Below are 26,618 nucleotides of genomic sequence, written 5' to 3' on the forward strand. Positions count from 1 at the left end.
CGTACAGGGGCACAATTACTATTTGTATACAAAACTAATTTCAAGAATTTAAGTATAAGCCTTCTGATCAAATTGTTTTCAAAATCATGAAAAGAAAATGGTGTTGTGTTTACTCACTTTTTGAATGGTATTGTAAATTTGTTAATGATCTCTATGTTCCAAAATCTGGTACGAAACTGTGCAACAAGTGAATGGTTTCACTTTAATGTTGGTATATTAATGTCTGCACCTTTTTTTGCCAAGTCTTAGAAGGAGATCAAGGTGAGACATTAGCCATAGAATCGTCATACAATAGAAATACTTGGAGAGGAAAAAAAAAAAGTTGAGGCCAGGCATGCTCCATCCATAGGGCAATCTCTTTCAATTGTATTATATTTTCTGTAAAAAGAAAGAAAGTGAAGTGGGTGAATGAAAGACAGAAAATGTTCCTCTAGATTTAACAAGACTGTGTCATGGAGCCAAAGGGCAGCTCATGAATAATAGATGGCAGTGCAATGGAAATCAGGTCCTCTCCAAACTCTCACAGGCTCCTCCCCCTGCTGCTCTGTGGCTCTATACATGTTTTCTAGAAGCTCTTACCAAATGCAAAATAAGATTATTTTTCCCCTCTTTTTTGTTATGGTTTTGATGCCATAATGTAGTTGGCAGAACTATCATTCATCGTATCATTGAGAATCATCAAATCTGGAGATTGAAAATAAAGTAGTGGGAGAGAAAAGTGAGAACAGGATTGGGAAATGATGCAGGGAAAATTGGAATTTGCATACCAATATTCCCAACCCTCTTAATCAGCCAGATGATATGACCTAAAATATTTACTTAAGTACACCCTGAGATTTTAAGTTATACTAATTTTATACTTTATAATATACATTATATTTTATTAATTAAAATAAATAATAATATAATATATATAATAAAAATATAATAATAATAATAATAATAATAATAATAATAATAATAATAGCATATATTTATATGTTATTATGGAATATTAATGACTGTTCATGTGGACCCCAACACCCATAGTAAATAGTAAACTCACCAGGAGAGAGATATGAGAGATTCACACTGAATTTAATAGCACTTGCAGACAGCTATTCTGGCTTGCAGAATTAAAACTGTGTGAAGTTCAAAGCTTTTGCCCATGCCTTTTCTGTCCTTTCCAGAGCCCTAATTCACACCTCTGAAGTCAGTGGTTGGGAGTCTGATTTGTCTTGTCACTACAGAGGGAGAACACACACTTTCCTTATCCTTATCCTCATCCTCCTCTTTCTCTTATGATTCACAGTCATTAAAATACTGAATCTTTGGAGCTTTAAAGTCACCCTGACCCATGCTCAGCCAACGGGCCTGAGTGGAATATAAAACTTGGAGTGATTGATCTGCCTAAGTGTCTACAGTTAAGCCTGTTTGAGACAATGCCACAGATCCAGAAATCAACCTGTACCATTGCTGTCTGCAATCAAACACAAATGGAGAGTGGAGAGATTAAACATGAAAGAACTTAATCACGCTGCAATTTCAGGCCCTCTGTTTGACAAGTGCACCGGCTAAAACAGCATTAGGCCATTTGGCTTTTTAAAATTGAACAGCAAGGTTTAGGATCGATATATTTGTGGTTTGCACCTAGACTTGACTCAAAGTTCAAAACTTCTGGCTTTTTTGGTCTGCTAACCTAAAATTATTTTGACCATTTAATAGAATTAAGACTCTAACTTTTGCAGTGATATTTATCTGGAAAGTCCTAAACTGAGTGCTGACTAGTGTTCGGAAGGCCAAGGAGTGCTGCAGGCCCCGTGCCCTTGACTTACGTTCTCAAATGTACTGTAAAATACATTTTCGATTATTCTCGGAACTTCATTGGATGGGGATCAAGAACTCATTTGTAGCTGTACTCTTGAGGCACGTCTGAAGAAAATCTAATACTAAGAATGAGGCTGAAAGAATTGAACTTGCAATGATACCTTAAAGAGTCTTCCATCAATCCAGTTGGACAGCTTCTTTGACTTTCAGACCTCTTTGTCCTGTGCAAATTGTTTCGTTTAAAATAAAGGAAATAAAAGAGGCAGTGTGATGCCTGGGTTGTGAGTCTCTTTTCAGCTTGCCCTAATAGTGTATTTATGAGTGCTCTAATTTATAATGCCATTTTCGATACTTCCCCCTTTCTGTTACTTACATGATCCAGATCCTTTTCCTGGGATAATCAATACACATTAATAGAGGTGACTTGAGCCTGAATTGCTGTTTAACTCAAATGGACATCTCAATTGCTGCATTGTGGGATGGACATGAAAAAATGTTTGCAAATGTATATGCTTGACTGGGACATAATCATTATTTGATCTACTGACATGTCAGTGTTCTTTTTATGTAGCTTATTATACAAACAATCTGATTATGTAGTCTGGATTTAGACTCTGGATTCCCCTTAGAAAGCACTATGTCTGGTAGTTTTGTATGTCTGTCCTGAGGTTTTTTCAGCTACGTCTAAGCACCTGTGTGATCACATAATTTGTATGAATACGAATAAGATTGCGATAAAGGTACTTATGTATCTTATATTCAGAAAATAAATTTTTGCGTGCAGTTTCAGTGTGTGCACTTTCAGTGGTCTAATATTGTGAACCTTGTTCATCTCAATTCCTAATTTTCTACAAACTGTATTTACACTAAAAAATGCTGGGTTAAATATAACCAGTGCTGGGTAAATATTGGACAGAACACACGCTGGGTTATTTATTTTAACCAGTGTGATGGGTTGTTTCTTAACACCATGCTGGGTTAAAGCGACTACTTTTTAAAGGTTCTTTATTTTAGATCAGTGGTTCTCAACCGGTGGGGCGGACACTCTCCCGGGGGGGCGCGAGTAGGCTACGATGGAAGGGAAAAAAAAATGGAAAAAAATATTTTTTGGGCACATTTTTTTTATCACTAAACTACTGTCATAAAAAGTTATAGTTTTTTATATACATAACTCCTGAATAAAAATTTAAATGTGTTTGGACTGATTAAAAAAAAAAAAAGTTTTGAACAAATTTGATTGGTTTGTCGATAGTGAGCGCAAATGCAGGTGATAAGCATAAGCGGTTTCATTAAGCGAGTCATTGAGTCGTTCATTCAAACGATTCGTTCAAACGGCCGATTCATCAAGAATGAGAAAGATGTTTGTTAATGGGTCATTGAATCTTTGACTCACCCGATTCGTTCACAACACTGAATCATTCAAAATACGATTGAGTATTGCTGTGAGATGCGCTATGCTAAATAAATAACAATACATTGTTGTAACAGCAATATCTCTAATTTTTGTTTTTCACTGTAAAATTGTCATGATTTGCCAATGCAAAGAGAGTGCCGCCACCTTTTCCCTCCACTTCAAGCACTGATTATAACACAAACAAATCATCCTCCTGGCGTTTTTTTTTTTGTCAAAAGCGACAAATCCAGCGACTTTTACTGGTGTTTTTGGAGACTTTTGTGGTGTTTGGAGACTCGAAAGCACGAATCACTCTGCAGTTAGGCCTACTGTGCTCAACGAACATCGGGTGCTGCCGTGAGCCCCTCCCTCGTCCAAAAGCACTCACAGGCAGTCAGTCTCTCAGTAGCCTCGCGCAGCAGTCAGAGAGGAGACACACACACCCCTCCGCGTCCAGGCTGCAAATGAATCGCGCATGCACATGGCCGCCGCCGTTCCCGCCCTGGCTTTCAGAGCGGGGTATAAATGTAAACGTTCACTCACTCTCACACAAAAATAAAATCACTGCATTTAAATTGACTCACGACATAGCTTTCCATTCACTCTAGTCTAGTCTCTTGCCAAGTTCGCTTGTGCCAGCTTTCGCTAGTCTTATCAATCTCGATTTACATAGGCCTTTACTACAAAACCCCAACAGTCTTTTTAAAGACTAAACCCACAAACATTTTTTTTAAGATTAGATCAAATCTCAGCCCTAGCCAGTATTTTTTTTTTTAACTGCTAGGCAGTAGCTACACTTAGCTAAAACTACCCACACGACTAAGACACACACACACTCTGACGAGGACTACAATCGTCAAATATTAAAATAAAATCTGAATTGTCTGCAAAATAATTATTTTGTTCGTTTAATTAAAGATTGTGCCTAAGTCCTGACTGATTAGCCCCTGATACATCTCTCAACATACACTACACACACAGTTACATATTGCCTAAACTTTATTGAAAACACATCAAAATGGAGAAATTCCTTGTGAGGACCAACAAGCCAACCGACGCACCACCAGCTGCAAAAAAGCTTTGAAGGTACGATGAAGCATACCTGCAATTTGGGTTTACAGTAACGGCTGATCTGAGACCTCAGTGTGTCGTGTGTGCCGAGGTGCTGGCAAACGACAGTATGAAAAAGGCACCTCGAAACAAAGCATGCTGGCATTAAAAATAAACCAGCTGAATATTTTAAAAGAAAGCTTGATGGCCTCCATCAGCAACAGGCAACCATTTCAGTGCACAGCACTGTGTCTAAACAGTGTTTGGAGGCATCGTATGTATTGGCCAAAAGGATCGGTAAACTGGGTAAACCGCATACAATCGCTGAGACTCTCATTTTGCCGGCAGCGCAAGACATGTGCAGTACCACTGTCCAATGATATCAGAGAGCAACTGATAGAGTTCGTAAAAAAGAGTCCTTACTACGTGCTGCAGCTGGACGAATCCACTGATATTGCTGGGCAGGCACAGCTCCTCACCTATGTCAGGTATCTGCAGGACAAGGCGATTGAGGAGGATGTCCTGTTTTGCCGGCCTCTTCAGTCGCACACTACAGGAGAAGCTATTTTCAATGTCCTTGATATTTTTACCCGTGAAAATGGTTTGGCTTGGGACCGATGCGTTGGCCTTTGCACGGATGGTGCGCAGGCAATGACGGGGCGTAAGCGTGGCCTAGCTGCTCGCATTCAGCAAGTAGCTCCACTTGTGAAATGGACAAATTGCATGGTCCATCGCGAAGCACTAGCTGCAAAAAAAATGCCGGTTCTCTTTTACGCCGTGCTGAACCAATCCGTGAAAATAATAAATCTCATCAAATCACGGCCGTTAAACTCTCGCTTGTTTGGGGTCCTCTGCCAGGAGATGGGGTCAGGGCACGAACAGCTGCTTCTGCACACTGAAGTTCGCTGGCTCTCCAGGGGGCGGGTGTTACAGCGGTTGTATGAGCTGCGAGAGGAGGTGAAGTGGTTTTTGACAGAAATCAAATCAGATCTGGTGAAGCATCTGGATGACACTATGTGGCTTGCGTCTCTGTCCTATTTGGTCGATATATTTGACCGCTTGAATGGCCTCAACCTGTCTTTGCAAGGACGCGAAACTCATATTTTGCCCCTTGCAGACAAAGTGCACGCCTTCACACAAAAACTAGACCTCTGGCATGGCCGCATCAGTCGAGGGAACTGCGACATGTTCCCCAGCCTTGCAGACTTTATCACTGATGCAGGCACGTCACACGATTTCTCCTCCCTATTTCAATCAGCGTCTGAGCACCTGTCAGCAATGAGAAAACAAATTGCGACGTACTTTAAAGAGGATTATCGCTCTTTTGCGTGGGTTCGAGATCTGCTTGTGTGCACAGCAAACGAGCTATCAATTGATATGCAGGAACAGCTTATTGAGCTGAAGAGTGACAGTAGACTGAAGGAACTCTTTAGCTCCTGCCCTCTTTCGTCATTCTGGGCTGCATTGATGCAGGAATACCCTGAACTCTGTGACGTCGCCTTGAAGATTCTCCATCCTTTCGCGTTGACATATTTGTGTGAGGCAGGATTCTCAAAAAGGACTGCACTCAAAACTAAATACCGCAATCGTGCACAAATCGAGGATGATTTGAGGCTATGTTTATCAAACACTGAGCCAAGAATTGAGGATCTTTGCAAGGCAAAGCAGGCTCAGGTCTCACATTAACATCACCTACCAGCAAGCTTCTGTAAAAAATGCAGATGATGCCTACTATTAGGCCTAGTAATAATAACAATAATAAAGCATAAATTAATATCAGAGGTCTGGTGCCAATTCCCAATTATAACAATAGCCTAGTAATGATAATAGGCTTACTGATGATGATAATAATAATAACAACAATAAAGCATGTAACCTCATAATTATATAGCAATAGCCTAGTAATGATGATAGGCATACTACTACTCATAATAATAATAATGCCTGCAAGCTCACATTAGAAGTCTGGTGCTACTGCCAATTATAATAATAATAATAATAACAACAACAATAAAGCGCGGTGGGCGGGGGCACTGGGGCCCCAACTGCAATGAACCAGCTTTGGGGGGGCCCAGCTTGCAAAAGGTTGAGACCCCTGTTTTAGATAATCTACTACTAAAAATAGTAATAAGCATGTTATGCTTATTAATAAAACATTTCACAACAGTATACATGTACAACATGAAAGCATTTTATTTAATTATTAAATGGCCAGCAAAAACTATAATTTTATTCTGAGTCAGGCAGAAAATTAAAACACTATAAAAAAAATAAATAAAAAAAAAACATTTTTGCATGACAAAATAATAGCAAATAGTTATTTTACAGAATATCATATTAAATAAATACTATCAGTATATTATTTAACATTTAATTTCTTTAGTCCAGCATAAAATTATTCAAACAATGTATAATTACATTTTTGGAACAAGGCAGTGCTTTAATTATTAAGAATGTACAAGAATTACTAAATTGTAGCAAATCAATTCACAAAACACCAAATAAATAAATAAAAATAGATACATACATGGATACAAAATACCTGCATTAGTTAGTTTAATAAACAATTTAGTCATCAGCAGCATAAATGGAGGCACGCAAAAAGCGCATTTTTGAATTTTCGGAACCAGGCAACTCATAAACTACCTGCTGCAAAAACTCCCAGGCAGGGGAACATTGTTTTGGAAAGTGGGTGTCAAAACAAAAATAGGACATGAAACAAACATCTACTGCCTTGAGGAGAGTCTGCTCTTCTAGGGCTTCCCCATTCACCACCACGAAAAACTGTCCACCACCTCCAAGTTCTAAGACAAATGGGAAGGGCTTCTCCTCCCTCTATTTTAGTAGGTACTTCACCATGTTGGTTCCAGACTAAATAAGAAAATAACATAAAACTTTAAAGTGCATGTACTCCTTACTAAACAATTGTTACAGGTGTAGTGCTAATAAAGAACAGCTGTAATTTAAAGTAAATAAATAAGCATGCTCTGGTGTTGTTTTCACATGTTCTACTTACTGTTGTACATCAATGAAAGAGGTTCTGGCTTCCTCAATAGTTGGCCGGAAGGTTTTGTTGCCAATCTTGTACACTGATGGTGGAAGGATCTGAGGTAACATTTTCAGTGCCATGGTGCCTTTGGTATCTAAATGGAGAGAAAAGTTAATTTCAGTGATCCGACCACAAGCGATCAGCACAAAATACAGGTGTAAATGGGGGCCCAAAATGTTTTGTAACTGGATCACAAAAAGCATATACTGTATGGAGGTCATCAAAGACACAAGTGACCACATCACATTTTAGGAGTAAACACTAATCCATCCTCAATCCGATCTGGACAGTAGCTAAAGTACACCTCTCAGCTCCTATACAACTGCTGCACTAACAAGAGTTTTAAACGTTGCTGGTTCTGTGTGGCTTTAAAAAATAATTCTTAAAAATCTTTCATAATTTTCTCATCCTTATGCCATCTCAAACTCATATGACTTTCTTACTTCTGCAGAACACAAACAAAGATAATTTGAAGGAGATAACTGTTTGTACTTTTAATACAATTCAATGGGGTCTGAAACATTTAAGTTCCAAAATTGTCCTATAAAGGCAACATGAAGGTAATCCATACCTTCCAGAGTCCAGTGGTTTAATTCTTGTCATCTGATTCGATAGCTTGTAATAAACAGACTAAAATGTAACTTCTTTTTTTCAGGGTTCCAGATTGCAACAAAGTAGTTCAACTGTTGTGACAATTTTGTTATAGGTCGCACACATCAACAATAATTTATTTGTGTTTTGCAGAGTAATGAAAGTTATTTGAGTTTGAGATGACATAAAGGTGATGAAATCAGAGACCATTCCCTGATGTCTCTCGCCTGGCCACTTGTGATCAACTCACATGAAACTTTTTTTTTTTAATAAATTTTAGTCGGAGGCCAATTTTTGGAATGAGTGCTGCAATTGTGTTCTCATCCAATAACAAGAAACTGTCATCATCTATCTGCTCATCTGGAAGATAACAAGCCAAATCAAACAAACAGTAAAAGCAGGCATGGATTACATTATATACAGTATATATTACTCTGACACGGTTTAAAATGCTAGAGCTGACTGGCTATATTGGAGAAAATCACAATTATTTAACCCCCCCCCACCAAAAAATAACCTTTAGAGTATATGAAAAAGATGTTTGTGAATGGTTACCTGCCAATTTTTCAACGAGGCACTCAAGATTTCAGTTGGTGAGTTTTTGTTTCACAAAAATGTCCATTGCTGTACAAAAACACAGGGAAACATCTGATTAGCAATATCTTGACTAGGTTAGCTAGCTACGGCTAACTAAACCTAGCTAGCACTGTTAGCTAGTTTTCTTTTTGTCTATTTCAGCTATCCTCAAAAGACAAGAGGTTGTAATATTCCTAACAATTCAACATTGTTTGCTAATTTTACTAAGTTTACTATTTTGGGTTTAATAAAACATATTGCACCCCTTTTGTGATTATATGACGTGCTATGTCATTGGTTGTTAAATAGCAGGGTAGGGTTGCACCAGCTGTGCGTAAATTCTCAAGTAAGTTAGGACGTAAAGCTCACACTAAGGGCTTAGTAACTACTAGTTAGTTTGTAACTAAGTCAGTGCTTAATTCGGTTGCATCACCTGTTCTTAAGGCAGAACTTAACTAGTAGGTCGTAAGCTCTCCGTAAAGTGATGCGTAGTCGAACAGAATTACGTATTTTTTTTGTACTCCAATCAGCAGCCTTCAAATTTGTAAACAGGAACTGCGCGCATCATTACAAACTGCTGTCTTGCGTGAGCTGCCAAAACGAAGTTGTACAATCTAAAAAGTTACGTTAACACATTACACATTTAATTTAAAATATCTTTCATAGCCTATACATGGCGGACAAAAGGAACAGGAAGAAAATTTTCAGTCACGAAAAAATTCTAATTTCAATTAAGCTCTCCGTAAAGTGCACTTTGTGTCAACCAAGGAACCCAAACGCTGGGTCAATATGAGCCATTACCGAGAATATAAATAGGTTGAAATACTTAACCTAGCGAATGGGTAGAAAAAATAAATATATATGCAATTATGTTGTATGTACTTGACTGGCTTGCATCGTATGCTTTTTGAGTCTTCTTTTTTGCAACCGAGCTCGACTTTTTGAGCATTGTGTTGGTTTTAGTACAATTTGGCTTGATTTAAGTACAAAATATTTGTACATGTGTAACAGAGTTTAAATAATGCTGTTAAATTCATGCATTAATTGGGAAAACTCGACATTGGCTGTTGCGTCACTCGCATTTGTATGCGTGATATTGCGGGCGGAGCTACGTTACCACCAGCAGAGTTTCATATCTCTCGCTGCTGACATCTTAAGCAACGTGATGCACTGTACGCTAACCAGCTTTTGGTCGTGTTTGTCTCAGTTCTGTCTGTCTCAGGCCCAGTAAAATGAATTCTTGAGTGACCATCCACCTGCTCTCAGTGTGATTTCATCCACACAAACACACACAGTCACATTGGTGACGTGACCTGTTGTTTCTTCAATCGAGATGGCTCCTGAAGCGGCCGAGGGTTCATCTTAAAGTTTCCGCTGGAGTCAGGTGGACACAATTTTCTCAGGAATGGTGTTTTTTTTGTCAAGAAAAAAAAAATAGACTGTTTGTTTTTTTCATTTAGTGACTGCACTTAAGCAATTTGCAACATTTGCAAATTTTTTGAAGGTGCCAAAGTCATTACAGTTCAGTGGGCCTGATGTACAGAGTGATGCTCATGTAATCATAGACAGTCACAGTCCCAATTCAGATCCATTAGGTTTTGAGGGCCCATCCACAAGTTGTGATTCAGATGCTTCAAGACAGCAACAGGGTGTGTTTTCGTCTACTCCATACCCTAATGCACAGCCGCCAAATGTAGTCGCTGCAATGACTGACATAATCAGCCAGGTTGGTCAGCAAATTGCTGATAGCATAGTCAACAAACTAAGCCCAACACATAAAGTTGACTCACATTCAGTTGATGATTCTACCAGAAATGTAACTGCAGATGGTGCAGCTTCACAAATGATGGACCTGATGCTGAAGCCAGTTGTCCTTTTCCAAAAATGTGAGAGAACCTCCTAGCTTCAGGGGAGAAGTTTCTGATGCTGTTGACTTAAATGAGTGGATAGATATCACGAGAGACTATATTAAACGCAATAATTTGAGAAAAGAGCATCAAGCGGAGGAGATTATGGTTCACCTAAGAGGCAAAGCAAGGGATGTGGTCAAGTTTGGCATAAGAAACTGTGACATTGACATTGTGCATAACCCTGATGCAATCTTTAGTATTCTCAGGAAACACTTTGAAGCTGCTCCTTGCTCTCCTCTCCCACTGGCTGACTTTTATACCACCTTACCCAGACCAGATGAAGATGCCTTCGAGTACTGCATCAGGTTAAACCGTGCAGTTGACATCGCTGCTGAGCGGTTGAAAGAACAGGGTAAAGTGCTGGATTGTCCAGGAACAGAGGTAACCCGCGATGTTCATCAGACACTGCCCGTGTAAAGAGCTTGCCATCACCTTTCGATCTAAAACAATTGGCGCATGGTCTGTGCGAGAAGTTCAAGATATTTTGAATGAATATCGCTCAGATTCCAGTCTTGTATCTGCAGTAAGAAAAGCAGCACCCACTAAAATTCCTGTGAACAGAACTGAAGTGGAACTGTCGTCTGCAGTACTTCCAGCTTCTTCTGATGTCCAGCAGTCCAGGTCTCTGGAAGTGTCTGCATTAGAGCGAGTCATGAGCTTATTGGAAAAAGTCCTGTTAAAAGAATCTGCCAGCAAAGAGCCAGGTGCACGTTTGAAGCCCAAAGTGAGTCTACCTAGAGTAAAAGGCCTCAATGACCTGCCATGCACTGTCTGTTCGAGCCCTGATCATTCTGGGCTCACGCATTGTCTTGACAAGAAGTTGTGCTTCCAGTGTCACTCTCCTGATCATTCCCGCTTTGTCTGCCCTGAGAGAGTGAAATCACCATCTTCTCAAGGGCTGGGAAACTAGAAGATCTGCGCTCAAGGGAGGACAGTGTGGATCGTGAGTTTATTCCTCCTACCCAGTGTTGTATGAATGACCCAACCTCAGTTTATAGTCTTTCTAGTTCTGTTGAGCCTGCAGGGAAAACTATAATCTTTCAGAACACTCACAGAGTACAGCGAATTGATAGTCTGTTTTACACACCGGCGACACTATGGGGCGACCTTCAAATGAAAGCTATGGTTGACAGTGGCTCCATGGCATGCACGATGAGTGAAGCTGCTGAACGTCTCTTGTTACAGCACAAGCCAAATTTACAAACCTTTATGAGGATGATGATGTCTATTTTCGGGGATGAGAATTTTACAAGCCTTCTCTGCTACTTGGATGATCTGATGGTTTTTGCTCCAAGTGAGCAAATAGCTCTTGACCGACTGGAACTGGTTTTCTCACGCCTGTCTAAACACAACTTAAAGCTAGCGCCAAAGAAGTGCATGTTCCTCAGGAGATCTGTCAGATTCTTGGGACACGTTGTCACTGGGAATGGTGTCCAGACTGACCCAGAAAAGGTGAAGGTGATTAGTGACATCCAGACTACCGACCTCATGGAAGCGGATGGCATAACTCCTTCTCAAAAGAAGATCCGATCTTTCCTGGGTATGATTTTATATTATCAGCATTTCATTATCGACTGTTCTGCTAAGGCAAAACCTCTTTTCAGTCTTCTATCAGTTCGGTCACAGAAAAGAGCTCCGAGAAAGTGTGGTCGTATGAGGAAGCTGCTCAGTGCCGTGAAACTTTCACCCGAGGAATGGACTAGTGAGTGTCAAACTGCTTTTGAATCGCTAAAGCAAGACTTGCTGCGCAGTGTGACTCTAGCACACCCAGATTTCAGTCACAACTTTATTCTCTCTGTTGATGCTTCATTTGATGGGATAGGAGCTGTTTTATCTCAGGTGCCGCCTGGAGAGAAAATTGCACGTCCAGTTGCTTTCGCCAGCAAAACACTCTCCAAGTCTCAGATAAACTACCCAGCACATAGACTCGAATTTCTGGCTTTAAAGTGGGCTGTTTGTGACAAGTTTAGCCACTGGCTAAAAGGGAGACATTTCACTGCATGGTCTGATAATAATCCATTGACCTATATTCTTACCAAACCCAGATTGGATGCGTGTGAACAGCGATGGGTGGCTGGCTCGCTGCATACGACTTTGACCTGAAGTATGTGCCAGGCACGAAAAACGTTGTTGCAGATGCTTTGAGCAGAGAGCCTTTTGTCAAGTCTTGTGTCAGCCATCGTCTGTTGAAAGAACCATACGTTTCTCTCTTGGATGAGGTAAATGGTGTTGTCACTGGAACCGTGCAGGATGCCTTTCGTGTCACTAACAACTGTCAGAATATCAAGGCTACCAGTGACTGCGGAACTGAGAACGAGCTGCAGGATGACGTGAATGACTCATGTCCTGGATCCATTGATGCTGCTGAAGTTTCTGCTTCTCTGGGTGCTCACTGCAATGGTGGAGTTAGTCCACTGCCCGTGACAAGTCCGACGTCACTCCAGCTCCCTGATGAAGATCCATCTGTTGCAATCCCATTTTCCAGACTTGCAAATCTCCAAGAGCTGGACAACGTAGTTGGTAGAGTCATCAACTATGTTCTGAGACATAAACGTCCTTCAAGGAGTGAGAAAGCAAAGGAACCTAGCTCTGTGACAAACCTTTTGAAACACTGGAAAAAGCTGAAGATTCGTAATCATGTACTGTACAGAGTAAAGAAGGATCGACTGATGAACAAGAAAATAATATAATCTAATTCTGATGAAGTAAAGAGTGTGAAGGAGAAAAGTAATGAATAATTGATGATAAGAGAACATGTAAATCCATCTCAATGTGTGGAAACTTTGTATTTGCCAAATTCGAACTCCAAGTGTGTTCACCTGTTCCAATGTGAGATATAATATTGTAACAAAAACTGGCAATAGCCTAATAAAAAGATTACATCTGAAACAAGACTCACTTAATCTGTCTTGGTTGCCATTGAAAATCAAGTCTAATGTCATGTGACAAGTTGTCAGAACTCAACGCCACTTCCATTATTCCAGTAGGCCTCAAAGGAAAGAGGGATAGAGAATGAAATAAAATGAAATAAATAAATAATGTGCATGAGAGTATGAAAACTAATTTCAGTAAAGGCAGACCTGTGGGTGATTGATTCTGTGGAATACATTCATCTTTTTCTTGCCATCTTCATGCCCATCAGTTCCTGCAAGAATGTTTTTGACAGTACATGGGACAACACAGTTTATCCATGTGTTTTAGGGACACAAAGTTGCAGTTTGGTCAGAATATAGGTTAAGGGTGACATCTAAGTCTGGTCTCTAAGGCTGTTAGCATATGATTATGCAAAGTACAGTAGATGACCATATCATAGGTTTAATTTTGATTCCACTGCTGATGTAGACACAGGGTTGAATTCACTTAACAGTATTGCATTATAGCTGGGCATATATTCAGTTTACTTGAGTACACTTTCAACATTTTATAGGGACAATTTAGGTGCCTGGATCACAGTGGTGGAGTGAAGTGTGCAAGATCACAGTAGTTAGTTAACCACGAGATCATAAAGTGCACAAATAGAATACAGCACAAACGTTTTGGGCAAAATCCTATTTTGAAAGCATAAACAAATAAATAACAAAATTATTTCTTTGTGAATTTTTCCACAGTGTTTGTCCTGCTTTTCGACAAATCCACTAAGTTTTATCACAGCAGACAATGGGTCCAGGAGAAAAAAGTAGAGATTCCCCAGTGGCTTACCGAGATGTTCTGTCACTCTTGTTCCTGTTTCCCATGAGCGCACTGGTCCTGTTTCAGTTAATGAGCCCCAACTGTGCTAATATGTGTTAAAATAAGACTATGTGACTCCCTGCTGCTTTATCATCACAGCATTATGATAGGAACTGGTGCGTCAATAGCGCTGTGGTGCACTTCATTCTCCATGATTACACCCTTGGGCTTCAAGCTTCAGCACTACAACAGGTCCGCACGGCTGATATTAATGTAGCTATCCTTTCTTCAGCTAACATACTGTGAGAACTCATTTACTGCGATTATATATTCACAAGGTTGCTTTGACCACTAGTATTGTATGTGAGAATGAAAAACAGTCTGAGGACATACTTTTGCCATCAAAAGGATGACATTTTATTGTGAGATGTGCTTGAAAAGAGAGAGCTCCAGCATTTGTTGGGTGGTAACTCGTCAATGGGATAGTAGCCCAGCATGCCGCCTTCAACACAGTGTAGAACAATTGATTTTTTGAGCTGTTTTGGGGTAAATAGTGTAGTACTAATATCCAGGGACTAATATTAAAGTCCTGTTCATAATCAAATCATCTAACATAATCTAATTAGTATATATTCATAAATAAAGCATTTTCTTACATTTTAAACCTTGAATTGACAAAATTGTCAGCATTTACAATAACATGCAAGCACTTTTCTGTATGTATGTACTACTTAAGATATGCACACATGTTTGAGGTTTATAGAATATTGAACCTGGCATTTCGATCTTGATTTTATCATGTTTATTATACAGTAAATTTAAATAAATAAATGTGTTGACATATTGCTGCAAGGTATGGAGGAAAATTTTGATAAGTGATACATTGTTGGATAATGCGATATGCAATGCAATAATCTTATGATAATTTTATCAAAGGGAGCAGAACATCGGAACCACCTAAACATACTGAAGTTATTCTGACTTATTGCAGAGATCAGAAATATATTTGTCTTTTATTCCAAATTTCAAATAGACTGCATATTGTAAATACGGTTTCACTATTAGTAACATATACACAAATTTGACTCGATCCATCATTTGAGTCGAAAGTAGCTTTTGGAATAACACAGTTTTAGTCTCAGTTTTCAAATAATGTCTAATGAATCATGAAATTAAAGAATAAATAAATGTTGTTTTGATGCTCTTTAATACTATGTGTAACAGATCACGGTAGCCTTGTATTCAAATGGAGTGGGTCACAACACACTCTCTTTCTGACTTAGCACGAAAAATCATGAATGTACATCAGAGGGTATGTTGAAAGATACAGTGCAAATTTCTGAAATGTTTAATCTCTCATGGCCCAATCTGTTAATGTTGAAATGACAATGGAGAAAATGAATAGGGAATATCTCGTACTTTTCTTTTGGTGCTCGAGCCAAAATGCAGATTGTGATATGGTATGTACATTTGTGGTATTTCGATAAATGCAACATCACATGTATTCAACACAGTTAATGCATTTACTTAAAGGGGTCATGACATGGGTTTTTTTATTGTATTATTATGTTCCCTTAGGTGCAATTATAGTATTAATATATTTTTTTTTAAGAAAAACTTTTAAAATCTAGTGATTTATGACCTTTTCCCACCCTGTTTCTCATCCTCCGATTCAAACAGTCTGTTTTGGGGGCGTTTTCCATTTAAGACTTCAGTGTTAACACCCACTGTTATGATTGGCTAACGTCAGTGCCTATGTATCAATTATTGACGCCCCAGCCAGAACAATATGCAAGTAAACTAAGTAAAAACACTGTGATTATTCATAATGAATGAAATTGCGCTTTAAAAAGTAGTTTAAAGTTTAAAATAGATTACTTACAGTTTGCGTCGTCGTTGTTCCCAGAATAGTCGGCACGGACTTATCTTTGAGCAACAGTTTTCTGGCAAAGCCAGCATCATATTGAGATTTGTTCTCAAAACAGTCATCCTTAAAATGTACAGAACAAACGCTTAAGTTAACACTGCCGTGACTGGGACGTCCGCAAAAAATAAACTGCATCCATTTTTCCCTGACGTCTGGATCTTTCGGCAGCTTATTCAGAGGTTTTGTTTGACCACAGCCAGGAACAGCACATCTGTGTGGCATCGTAATTTTCCTGTGCACAAGTAGTCTCTGTCAGAGCTCGCTGTCCATCGACTGAACACTTGTGAGGCGACGGCGATACTGAAATGAGCGTAGTTGTCTTTGCGCTTAAAGCGTAGTTATCTTGTGCTGGAGGCGGTCATATGCAAACGCTGGTACGTCACTTCTAACCGTCACGTCACTTCTAACCATGAATCCAGAACGAGCTGTATTTTGAGCTTGATTAAATAAATGATTCGTTTAGAATGGGGAGGACGTCTTAAAATATTAAACTTGCAGGACGTTTTAATGATACAAAGACCTCTTATATACCAAAAGATCAAGGCAAATTTGGTTTCTCATGTCATGACCCCTTTAAAAATGGTCAGAACCATTGTGACTGCACAAATCAGTAAAGGTACAATACAAAATCAGTAAATAAGTGAAACTGACCTACTGTAAGTCTAAATGTAGAATACTTATCTAAGCATTTTGTATCTTTGACAGTTTTCAGGCTAAATATATTAAAAGCAAAGAATACCACAGTTCAGACAGACTGCTGTCAAGACTCTCCCATAGCGTGTGGAGTGATTAACCACAATGACACAAGCAACAGATGCACATATTGCGTAGCGCATGTAGCCATTTAAATTTTAATGATTTTGTTTGTAAAAAAGTTATAGTGGTAGTGTTTCAGACCCAATTTTATCCTTGTTTTAAGCTCTGAAGGACACTCTGCTTTGCCAAATGGCAGTCAGTCTGAATTAGAGAAGTTTGAAAATACTATATTGCATCAGATGTGCAAACATGGACTAAGCTCTCTTAAACTATTCATGTCACCTCATTCTCAGTGCATTTTTATTTTATTTTCCCCTGTCTCCCTCTCATTCTTTCTCTCTTTCTGTCTTTCTTTTTTTGTACTAGATGGGCTGGTTGAGCCAAATCTGACATTTGGTAAATACTGCAAGTATGAGCTTACATTATTTGTCAGGCAACTTTCTGTTTTCTTTTCGGCTTATGCGATTAACACTCACTACAATATGGAAGCTATCCTACTGTGCTAAACTCATCTTATCTTAGTAATTAAAATTAATTCTGACAATCAAATGACCTAAGCACTGGTACTTCTAAACACAACGCTGGACAGTGAGCGTGTTGCTGGGAAAACTGTATAGTAAATGACAATAGTATGTACTGTATGTTAATCTTCTTAATTATACATAATAACTCTAATAACCCTGTGTGCAAGCTCCATTTACATAACAGTTCAAGCTGTTCTTAGGAGCAATTTAATGTGTTATTCTTGACTGATAGATGCAAATGCAATTATTGAGAATGAGACGTGGAAATTGTTTGAGCATTGGTCTAAATTAACTGGTTTTAATGAACTCAAAAATATAATTTCATTTGACTGAATCAATCTGAGTAAATTAGTCTACATCAACAAAAGTACATTTAAGGGTCAGATCATGAAGCAGCAATTGCACTATTTTACTTTTACAGTACTAAGGTGAATTGCAATGTTTATTACTTTTAAATTGGTGCAGCTTTTATGTTTGATTTGTTTATGTCATATAGTCATATAGTATGTTATGACATATATGTCATCACTGTATAGTACAGTGTTAAGTTGCTAGTCTCAAGTGTTAGTGAAATGTGCTTGTAAATGTGTTCTTTCCTATCTCTAGGTTAAGTGCACTGCACTCTGCACATTTTGTGACTGTCCTATCTTCTGTTCTTCTTTGTAGGTTTACTGGTCCAAACCTGCCATCACCCATCATCAGCAGCAAAAACTGGCTGAGGCTCCACTTCACATCCGATGGCAACCACAAACTCAGAGGCTTCAGTGCTCAGTACCAAGGTAAGAGAGGGAAGAAACATGACTGATCTAGCTGGGCTGCCGTGGGACTGGTGCCCTTACTTGTTTATGTCAAAGCAACAAGACATAGAATCAGCCTTGGGGGTTTCTGCTGCCAAAAACACTTGGACAAAAGAGAGATTGAAAAAGGAGAAATGGAGAGAAAGCAAAAATACTTTTGTCATACATTGACCTGCATGGAGTCTGTGACCACTGATCTCTGAGAAAAGCTATATAGATTCCCACTGTATTTGACTACAGGTAGACAGGCAGATCCCTAGGATGGCAGCGTTCTCTCAGGTGGCACAGGGTATCACCACCACATACAATGTGATGTGCACTCCACTTCTCTTGGCCAATTGCACATGATGCTTTCTTGTTAGAAGTCAAGTTAATCATTCACAAAAAATGTGCTTCGACTGCTATAGTAATATATCTGGTGGTAGTGATCAATAGATATATTTTGTGATCATTTTTCTCTGTTTATTCAAAAATGTACTTCAGAGATTTGAAAATACCAATGAGCTTTGCGATGTCACAGAATTTTATTTTGTTGTTGGTTTGAAGTTTAATTAAATTGTTTTATTGCATCATTAAGTATTGTACAGATACATTAAATTAAGTATTTTTGTTTATTTATTTATTATACAGCGAACATCAGTTTATTTAAATGTTTTTATTTAATTGTTCTGATCTCCTGCCTTATCTCCCCTAGGAAAAAAAAAATATTAATTTCGCTAAGTTTACGCCTAACATCCACACTATACCGCTGTTTTTCTCCGCACAAGTGCCTCCAAACAAGGAGGCTGATAAGATAATCGCATGAATCAGTAGGTGTACAGATGTTTCTAATAAAGTGCTCAGGGAGTAAAATGATATAGATATTAAATTATTATAAAAATATGATTTATGTTACACTATTCAGAAGATAAATTTTAAGGAATATTTAAGAGGTGTGGGCTTAACTAAAAAAAAAAATGGATGACATACAGAGGGTGGAATGAGGTCCCGAGTCACTAAAGACTCGATGTATGCATTAACCCTTATATTGTGTTCCGGTCAAAACTGACAGATTAACTTTTTGTTTTTCAAAATTTTTTGTAGTTTATTTCATCCAACTGGAATACAATTCAATGACTTTGTTCACACAGAGCCTCTGAACACAGTTTTATTTACTTATGTATTTATTTTTCCATTAAATTTTATTGGTTTTATTTAACACCTATGGTGTTACTGGTCTAAAGTGACCGGCCATTGGAAATGAATGGATTAGAATATGAAATACAGAAATAAGTGTTCAGGAGTAATCCTTTAGATGAGCACATCATTTATGTGGACGTGTGTGCACTCGCATGCACACACACACACACACGCACGCACGCACGCACGCACGCACGCACACACACACGCACGCACACTCACACACACATAATGTCCCTGTCTGCTGCTAGATTTAATGCTAAATGTAAATAAAAGCAAAGATGAAATAAAAGGTCATGTTTACCCCCTTAGGCTACTTTTACTCTAATACGTTTTCGTTAAATAAGTACATTGATTTTGCTATGTTTATGCCTCTTATCCACACTGGAACAACGTTTTCCTCCACAGAAAATGGAGACTTTCGGAAAAGCTCTCTAGCACTGTTTACTTTGGAAAACAAAGACATTACGAAATTAAAAATTACGTTTTCAAGCCAAAACACATTAATGTGGATAAAAATTAAAATAACAGCATTCAATGCTGCTGTTCATTAATTACAATTTGACAGATGAACTTGCACCCCGATTGGACTTTTTAAGAGTTTCATTAGAGGATGTGTCAATTTTAATATGACTTGCTTGTGTAAAGGAAGTCACCACATCTTTTGTATTTGCTTATGTTACTATTACTGTGGTTGATTTTGGTTGCTCATTCATACAGACAGTATTCAAGTTAGTCTTGTAAGTTGTTTTATGAGTAGCCCAATCGGGAGTCAATCCCAAATATTAACAGTGAACGTAGCCTGCAAATGCCCCAAATCGAGCCAATAAAATAAATGTATGAATCCATATGTATTATCCGTACTACATAATGTATTTATACAACAGAGTTCAGTCTCTGTAATTGAACACTCCTTTGATTCTTTCAAGATATATACTCATAATTATTCAGTAAACCATCAGATGTACAGATCATGAATAGTACATTCTGGTGGGATCCTACAGTAGTACCAATTATTTTAATCAATGTACTTAATTTAAAATATAAACTTGTTAATTTGACATTGAGTTTTTGCTAAAACATGAACAATAATTATCTTCCAAATGCTTACCCAAATGTGGATTTTCTTTTTAGTGGATGTAATTGCTATGAAGCTTTGAGACAGTTTAACTGAAACATTGGCTGCCTGTGAGTGTGTGTGTACGATTATGCATTGGCATTATATGTTTTCTTATTCAACAAACATGCAGAGCTTTTATCACGTACAATAGGCTATGTGCTTAAGAATGACAGCTTCTTTGTAATTATTATAATAATTCATTGTAATTATGATGTTTTCTTATGAATTGTAATGCCTAGCTAGCATCTGGCCTATGATTTGTTTTTTCAGCCTTTCCTTATCCTCAGTGCTCTCAAATAAACATGTTGATTTTCTTTTTCTTTTTTGACTTACAGTGAAGAAAATGACAGAACTAAAGTCCAGAGGGGTGAAGATGTTGCCAAGTAAAGACAATCACAGCAAGATATCAGTTTGTAAGTCATCCTTTTGATACCAGTAAACTTCCACATTGGCCACAGCAGTTACAGTTAGTGGGCAATGTGTGTGTGTGTATATATATATATATATATATAACAGTGGTAAAGTATATATCACATTTGCTGTAAATTAATTTAAACAGGACCCAAAATATCATGGTTTTATGTGTACTCTGTTACATTTACATTTATGCATTTGGCAGGCGCTTTTATCCAAAGCGACTTGCAGAGCACTTATTACAGCAACCTGGAGTTAAGTGCCTTGCTCAAGGACACAATGGTGGTGGCTGTGGGGTTCGAACCAGTGTCCTTCTGATTACCAGATTACTAGTTATGTGCTTATACCACTAAAAGCAGAGAGCTATGATTTCTTGATAGGAATCTTGATCATAGAAAATGTTTGCTGTAGTATTTACGTCAAGCATGGATGGTGGACAGAGCGCAATTCACAGTGATCTCTGGATTGACTTTAAAATAAATGATAATTTAAAGTCATCAGCCTTTCTGCTTTTCTAAGATAAAGGTTCAGGATTTACGCATTGTTAAATGAAAACAGTACCACACTTGTAGTTTGTCCTCGCACCTAGCATGAAAGCACAACCTTGACCATTAATGTTATCTTTATTCTATGCCATGTCATTTGGAGACAAATGGAGCTATTTTTCTCTCTAAGGCCAGAGGGGAGGGAAAATCAGTTACCGTTTTCATTGTCAGTTAAACAGAGAAAGAAAAGGCTTATCGGGGACTGGAGTAATTGCACTGTGCTGAGAGCCTCCTCCAGCCTGCTTTCTTCGGTTATGCTGTGAAGCAGAGGGTTTATTTACATTTCTATTACCTCTGCATTATTGTGAGAAAATGTCAGCCTGCCTGTGTGAGCATGTGCCATTGAGGGTGTCATCAGGAATCCCAGTACCGTCACCATGGCAAGCAGTGTCTCCACGGCAGCACTGACAAGCTTGGCCTTTTGTCCAGCATCAATATGCATGAGAGTCGGCACCCAGGCGCGTTTTGGCCAATCAACATGTGTCACTTTAGGTTTTCTCAGCACTAACCTCTCCTGCCTCCTAGAAACCTATTGTAGAAACTGAAGCTGTGGCCATCCTCCTTGACCCGGTGTGTCAATTTCATTCCCTGCAGGGCAGGATGAATTTAGCTTGTCTGGCTTATTATGTTTTTATGCCAGGGAAAATTGTGTGCTCACATAATGATGCCTCAAAATATTTTGGCATTCTTGGAAGAACCGATTGATTCCTATGTTCACTGAATAAAGCACCTGGGTAGGCTGTGTGGACATTCTAATACATTTATAGATATGTTATTTGGCAAAACTTATATGGATACCCTTATACCACACCCATATGTTGTTTTTGACAAAACATGGGCATTCATAGGCAGTTTTGTCCTCCCTTTGCTGCTATAACAGCTTCCAATGTTCTTGATAGGCTTTCAACTAATTGTTTGAAAGTGGCTGCAGAGATTTGCTCTCATTCAGACATGAGCATCAGTGTGGTCAGGCGGGGAGATTGGGTGATGAGATCTGGCTCATGGTTGGAGATCCAGTTCATCCCAAAAGTGATCAGTGAGGTTTAAGTCTGGGCTTTGTATGGGCTGGTCAAGTTATTCCACAAAAAATATGCCCCATTCTACTAAATATTTTTGTAAGGGTGTGGTCACACTAGGCTTTGAGCATGCAAATAAGTTTGTATACAATGGAAACCTTGCAACTTTAAAGTTTGTGTTATTTGTGAGTTCAATCTTTAACTTTGTGATCCCCTGTTGGTCAAACGTCTTTTCGCTCTAAATATTTGCAGAAATACAGAGAAAGTCAACATCTTTTCTTGTGTGCTTGCTTTTGAGCCCTCCCCTGTATGCATTTGTGTGAAAAGAAGAGAATGATCACACTTTAAGGAGTTTGCATGGCTTTATGATTTTTTTGCACCTGCTTGTAACAGTTGTAGCTGAAATAGTCAAACTTGTTCATTATAAGGGGTGTCCATATGCTTTTGGCCATGTAGGATAGGCCATGTAAAAAAATAAAAAAGAATGAAAAAAGAAAGAAAAAAAAGTCCATACCCCATAATGACTAAGCAAAAAACAGATTCTTTTGATAACTTTGCAAATTTAAAAAAAAAAAAAAAAATGTAAATATACAGTATATCACATTGACATACATTTTCCAACCCTTAATACAGTACTTAGTTGAAGCACCTTTGGCAGCTATTACAGCATCATGTATTTTTGGGTATGATGCAACAAGCTTTGCACACCTAGATTTGGGAATTTTCTGCCATTCTTCTCTGCAGATCCTTTCATGCTCTGTCAGGTTGGATGGGGACCGTCGGTGGATAGCCATTTTCAGGTCCCTCCAGAGATGTTCGATTGGATGCAATTCCAGGCACCGGCTGGGCCACTCAAGGACATTCGTTTTGTCCCTAAAGCCAGACTTGCATTATTTTATCTGTGTGCTTAGGGTCATTATCCTGTTGGAAGGTGAACCTACTGCCCAGTCAGAGATCCTGAGTGCTTTGGACCAGGTTTTCATTATGGATATCTCTCAAAAGGATATTGCTGCGTTCAGCTTTCTTTCAATCCTGACCAGTCCCTAAGTCCTTGCTGCTGAAAAACATACCCACAGCATGATGCTACCACCACCATGCTTCACTATTGGGCTGGTATTGTGCAGGTGAAGAGCAGTGCCTGTTTTCTCCAGTCATAAGGCTTGGAACTGAGGCCAAACAGTTCAATCTTCATTTCATCAGACCTGAGAATCTTGTTTCTCACAGTCTGAGACTCCTTTAGGTACTTTTTATGAGTCTTTCACTGAGGAGAGGCTTCCGTCTGGCCACTTTGCCATAAAGCCCAGATCGATTGAGTGTTGCTGTGATGGTTGTCCTTCTACAAGTTTCTCCCATCTCCACACATGATCGCTGGAACTCAAGTGAGACCATCGGGTTCTTGGTCACCACTCTTACTAAGGCCCTTCTTCCCCAATTGCTCAGTTTGACCGGGTGTCCAGCTGTAGGAAGTGTCTTGGTTGTTCCAAACTTCTTCCATTTAATAATTATGAAGGGCACTGTGTTCTTGGGAACATTAAATGCAGCTGCAATTGTTTGTTTCCCAGATCTGTGCCTCGACACTATCCTGTCTCTGAGCTCTGCAGGCAGTTTCTTTGGCCTTATCACTTGGTTTTTGCTCTGAAATGCATTTTCAGCTGTGAGAACTTATATAGACAGGTGTGTGCCTTTCCAAATCATGTCCAGTCAATTGAATTTGCCACAGGTGTACTACAGTCAAGTTGTAGAATCATCTCAGATATAATCCAGAGAAATGGGATGCATCTGAGCTAAATTTCAAGTGTCATAGCAAAGTGTCTGAATACTTATGTCAATGTGATATATATATATATATATATATATATATATATATATATTTTTTTTATTTTTTTTTTATTTTTATTTTTTTTAATAAATGTGCATAGTTATCAAAAATCTGTCTTTGTATATATATATATATATATATATATATACACACACACACACACACACACACACACACACACACAAACACACACACACTGTATATTGTTTAATTGACATCTCAATGTGTTTTGACTTTTTTGTTTTGTTTTGCAGTATCACAGATGGGGGTGGCACAAGGACACAACATGTGTCCAGACCCAGGAATCCCAGAAAGGGGCAAAAGAAAAGGGTCAGATTTCAGGTGAGAAATTAGTTTATGGATTACTTATTAACATAGTCCACTGAGAGGACACACAGGAGAGGGGGATGAGGAGTGCAGTTAATTTAGTGTTTGTAATGCCAGAATGATGAATAGCAAGAGATGCAGGAGGTAGGCACCTGTTTAATTTCTCATTGGCCTTTTAATTCTCCAGGCTCAGGGAGGATATTTGATCAGCATAAACATGGGCTGTGGGATCCCAAAGGTCACAGCGAGAGGGGAAGGAGAGAGAGAGAGAGAGAGAGAGAGAGAGAGAGAGAGAGAGAGAGAGAGAGAGAGAGAGAGAGAGAAATCAGTGAGAGACAGAGGAAAAGAAGAGGAGAGGGTCATTACTGCTATTCACTATCTTCTGAACAGTGGTGTCTCGGGCTCATTATTTCTGGTGGGGCACAAACAATTATTTACCCCACCAAACTTGTCAGATATTTTGTTAACCAAAAATTATTTGTTATGTCATTTACTGATTTTTTTAAACATTGACAGATAATTCCAAATCTTGTCTGTCATTTTAACAGATAAAGAGAAACAAGAAGATCATTTTAACCTAGTGCATACGTTTTGACTTTCTCTCTCTCTCTTTCTCTCTCACACACACACACACACGTACTCCCACTGTGTCTGTGTGCACTGTTTATTCCCTGGTATTAAGATGTGTTATAATGCATTTAAACAGGCACCATCACCATTTACACCTGGTAATGTGCATCTCTTCTGACTTATCGTTATATTTCGAGGAGAGGGTTTCGGATTTCATGACTGCATATGCGTAATAATAAAGCACACAAAAAAAATGAAATAAAAAGGAGTGTATAGTTTCTGCCAATTATACTTATTTGCATTTAATATAACATTACATTCAGAACAGAATTTAGTGAAGAAAATGTATTAACTGAGTTACAGAGATGTGTTTGCTTCTCATCTATGACACTTTATTTTGATATCATGAACACTGATAAATGTTCTGTGAACTTGTGCCTGTGTGTATGCAAAGAAAAAGTAAAACAAAGAAAAACTTAGTGCAGCAGTTGATACATACAGTAGAACCTTTACCCTAGAACCTTTTGGTTTCATCAGAATCAAGGATGGGTAGTCAAAATATAAACTCAGCAGAAAAGAAATGTCCTCTCACTTTCAACTCCTATTTTCAGCAAAAAAAATGAACAATAAGATTCAACAACTAAGACAGAAAACTGGAGGGTCATGTCAGGATGAGCTTGCAGGAAGGGTACCATATGAGGGAGAAGGATGTCTTCCCTGTAACGCACAGAGTTGATATTGCTTGCAATGACAACAATCTCAGTCCGATGATTCTGTGACACAACGCCCCAGACCATGACGGACGCTCCACCTCCATATCGATCACGCTCCAGAGTACAGGCCTCGGTGTAATGCTCATTCCTTCAGCGATAAACGTGAATCCGATCATCACCCCTGGTGTGACAAAACCACGACTCGTCAGTGAAGAGCACTTTTTGCCAGTCCTGTCTGATCCAGTGAAGGTGGGTTTGTGCCCATAGGCAATGTTGTTGCCGGTGATGTCTGGTAAGGACCTGCCTTACAACAGGCCTACAAGTCCTCAGTCCAGCCTCTCGCAGCCTATTACGGACAGTCTGAGCACTGATGGAGGGATTGTGCATTCCTGGTCTAACTCGGGCAGTTGTTGTTGCCATTCTGTATCTGTCCCGCAGTTGTGATATTCGGATGTACTGATCATGTGCAGGTGTTGTTACACGTGGTCTGCCACTGCGAGGATGATCAGATGTACTTCCTGTCTTCCTGTAGCACTGTCTTAGGCGTCTCACAATACGGACATTGCAACTTATTGCTCTGGCCACATCTGCAGTCCTCACGCCTCCATGCAGCATGCCTAAGGCACGTCACTCAGATGAGCAGGGACCCTGGGCATATATTTTTTTGGTGTTTTTCAGAGTCAGTAGAAAGCTCTCTTTAGTGTCCTAAGTTTTTATAACTGTCATCTTAATTGCCTACCGTCTGTAAGCTGTTAGTGTCTTAACGACCGTTCCACAGATGCATGTTCATTAATTGTTTATGGTTAATTGAACAAGCTTGGAATACATTGTTTAAACCTTTTAAAATAAAGTTCAAAATTATCTTTA

General features: G+C 38.9%; 1 protein-coding gene across 1 annotated transcript in view; it reads left to right on the forward strand.

The window, feature by feature from the left end:
• LOC127620393 (CUB and sushi domain-containing protein 2-like) overlaps positions 1-26,618 on the forward strand; it is a 441,823-nt gene that overhangs the window by 209,226 nt on the left and 205,979 nt on the right. Inside the window, exons 8-10 of the mRNA XM_052093618.1 lie at positions 17,918-18,030; positions 20,683-20,760; positions 24,396-24,483. Of these exons, the coding sequence (XP_051949578.1) occupies positions 17,918-18,030; positions 20,683-20,760; positions 24,396-24,483 (279 nt within the window). The remainder of the gene's footprint in view (positions 1-17,917; positions 18,031-20,682; positions 20,761-24,395; positions 24,484-26,618) is intronic.

The sequence above is a fragment of the Xyrauchen texanus genome, chromosome 26 (assembly GCF_025860055.1).
Source record: "Xyrauchen texanus isolate HMW12.3.18 chromosome 26, RBS_HiC_50CHRs, whole genome shotgun sequence".
In the NCBI taxonomy this organism is placed as follows: Eukaryota; Metazoa; Chordata; class Actinopteri; order Cypriniformes; family Catostomidae; genus Xyrauchen; species Xyrauchen texanus.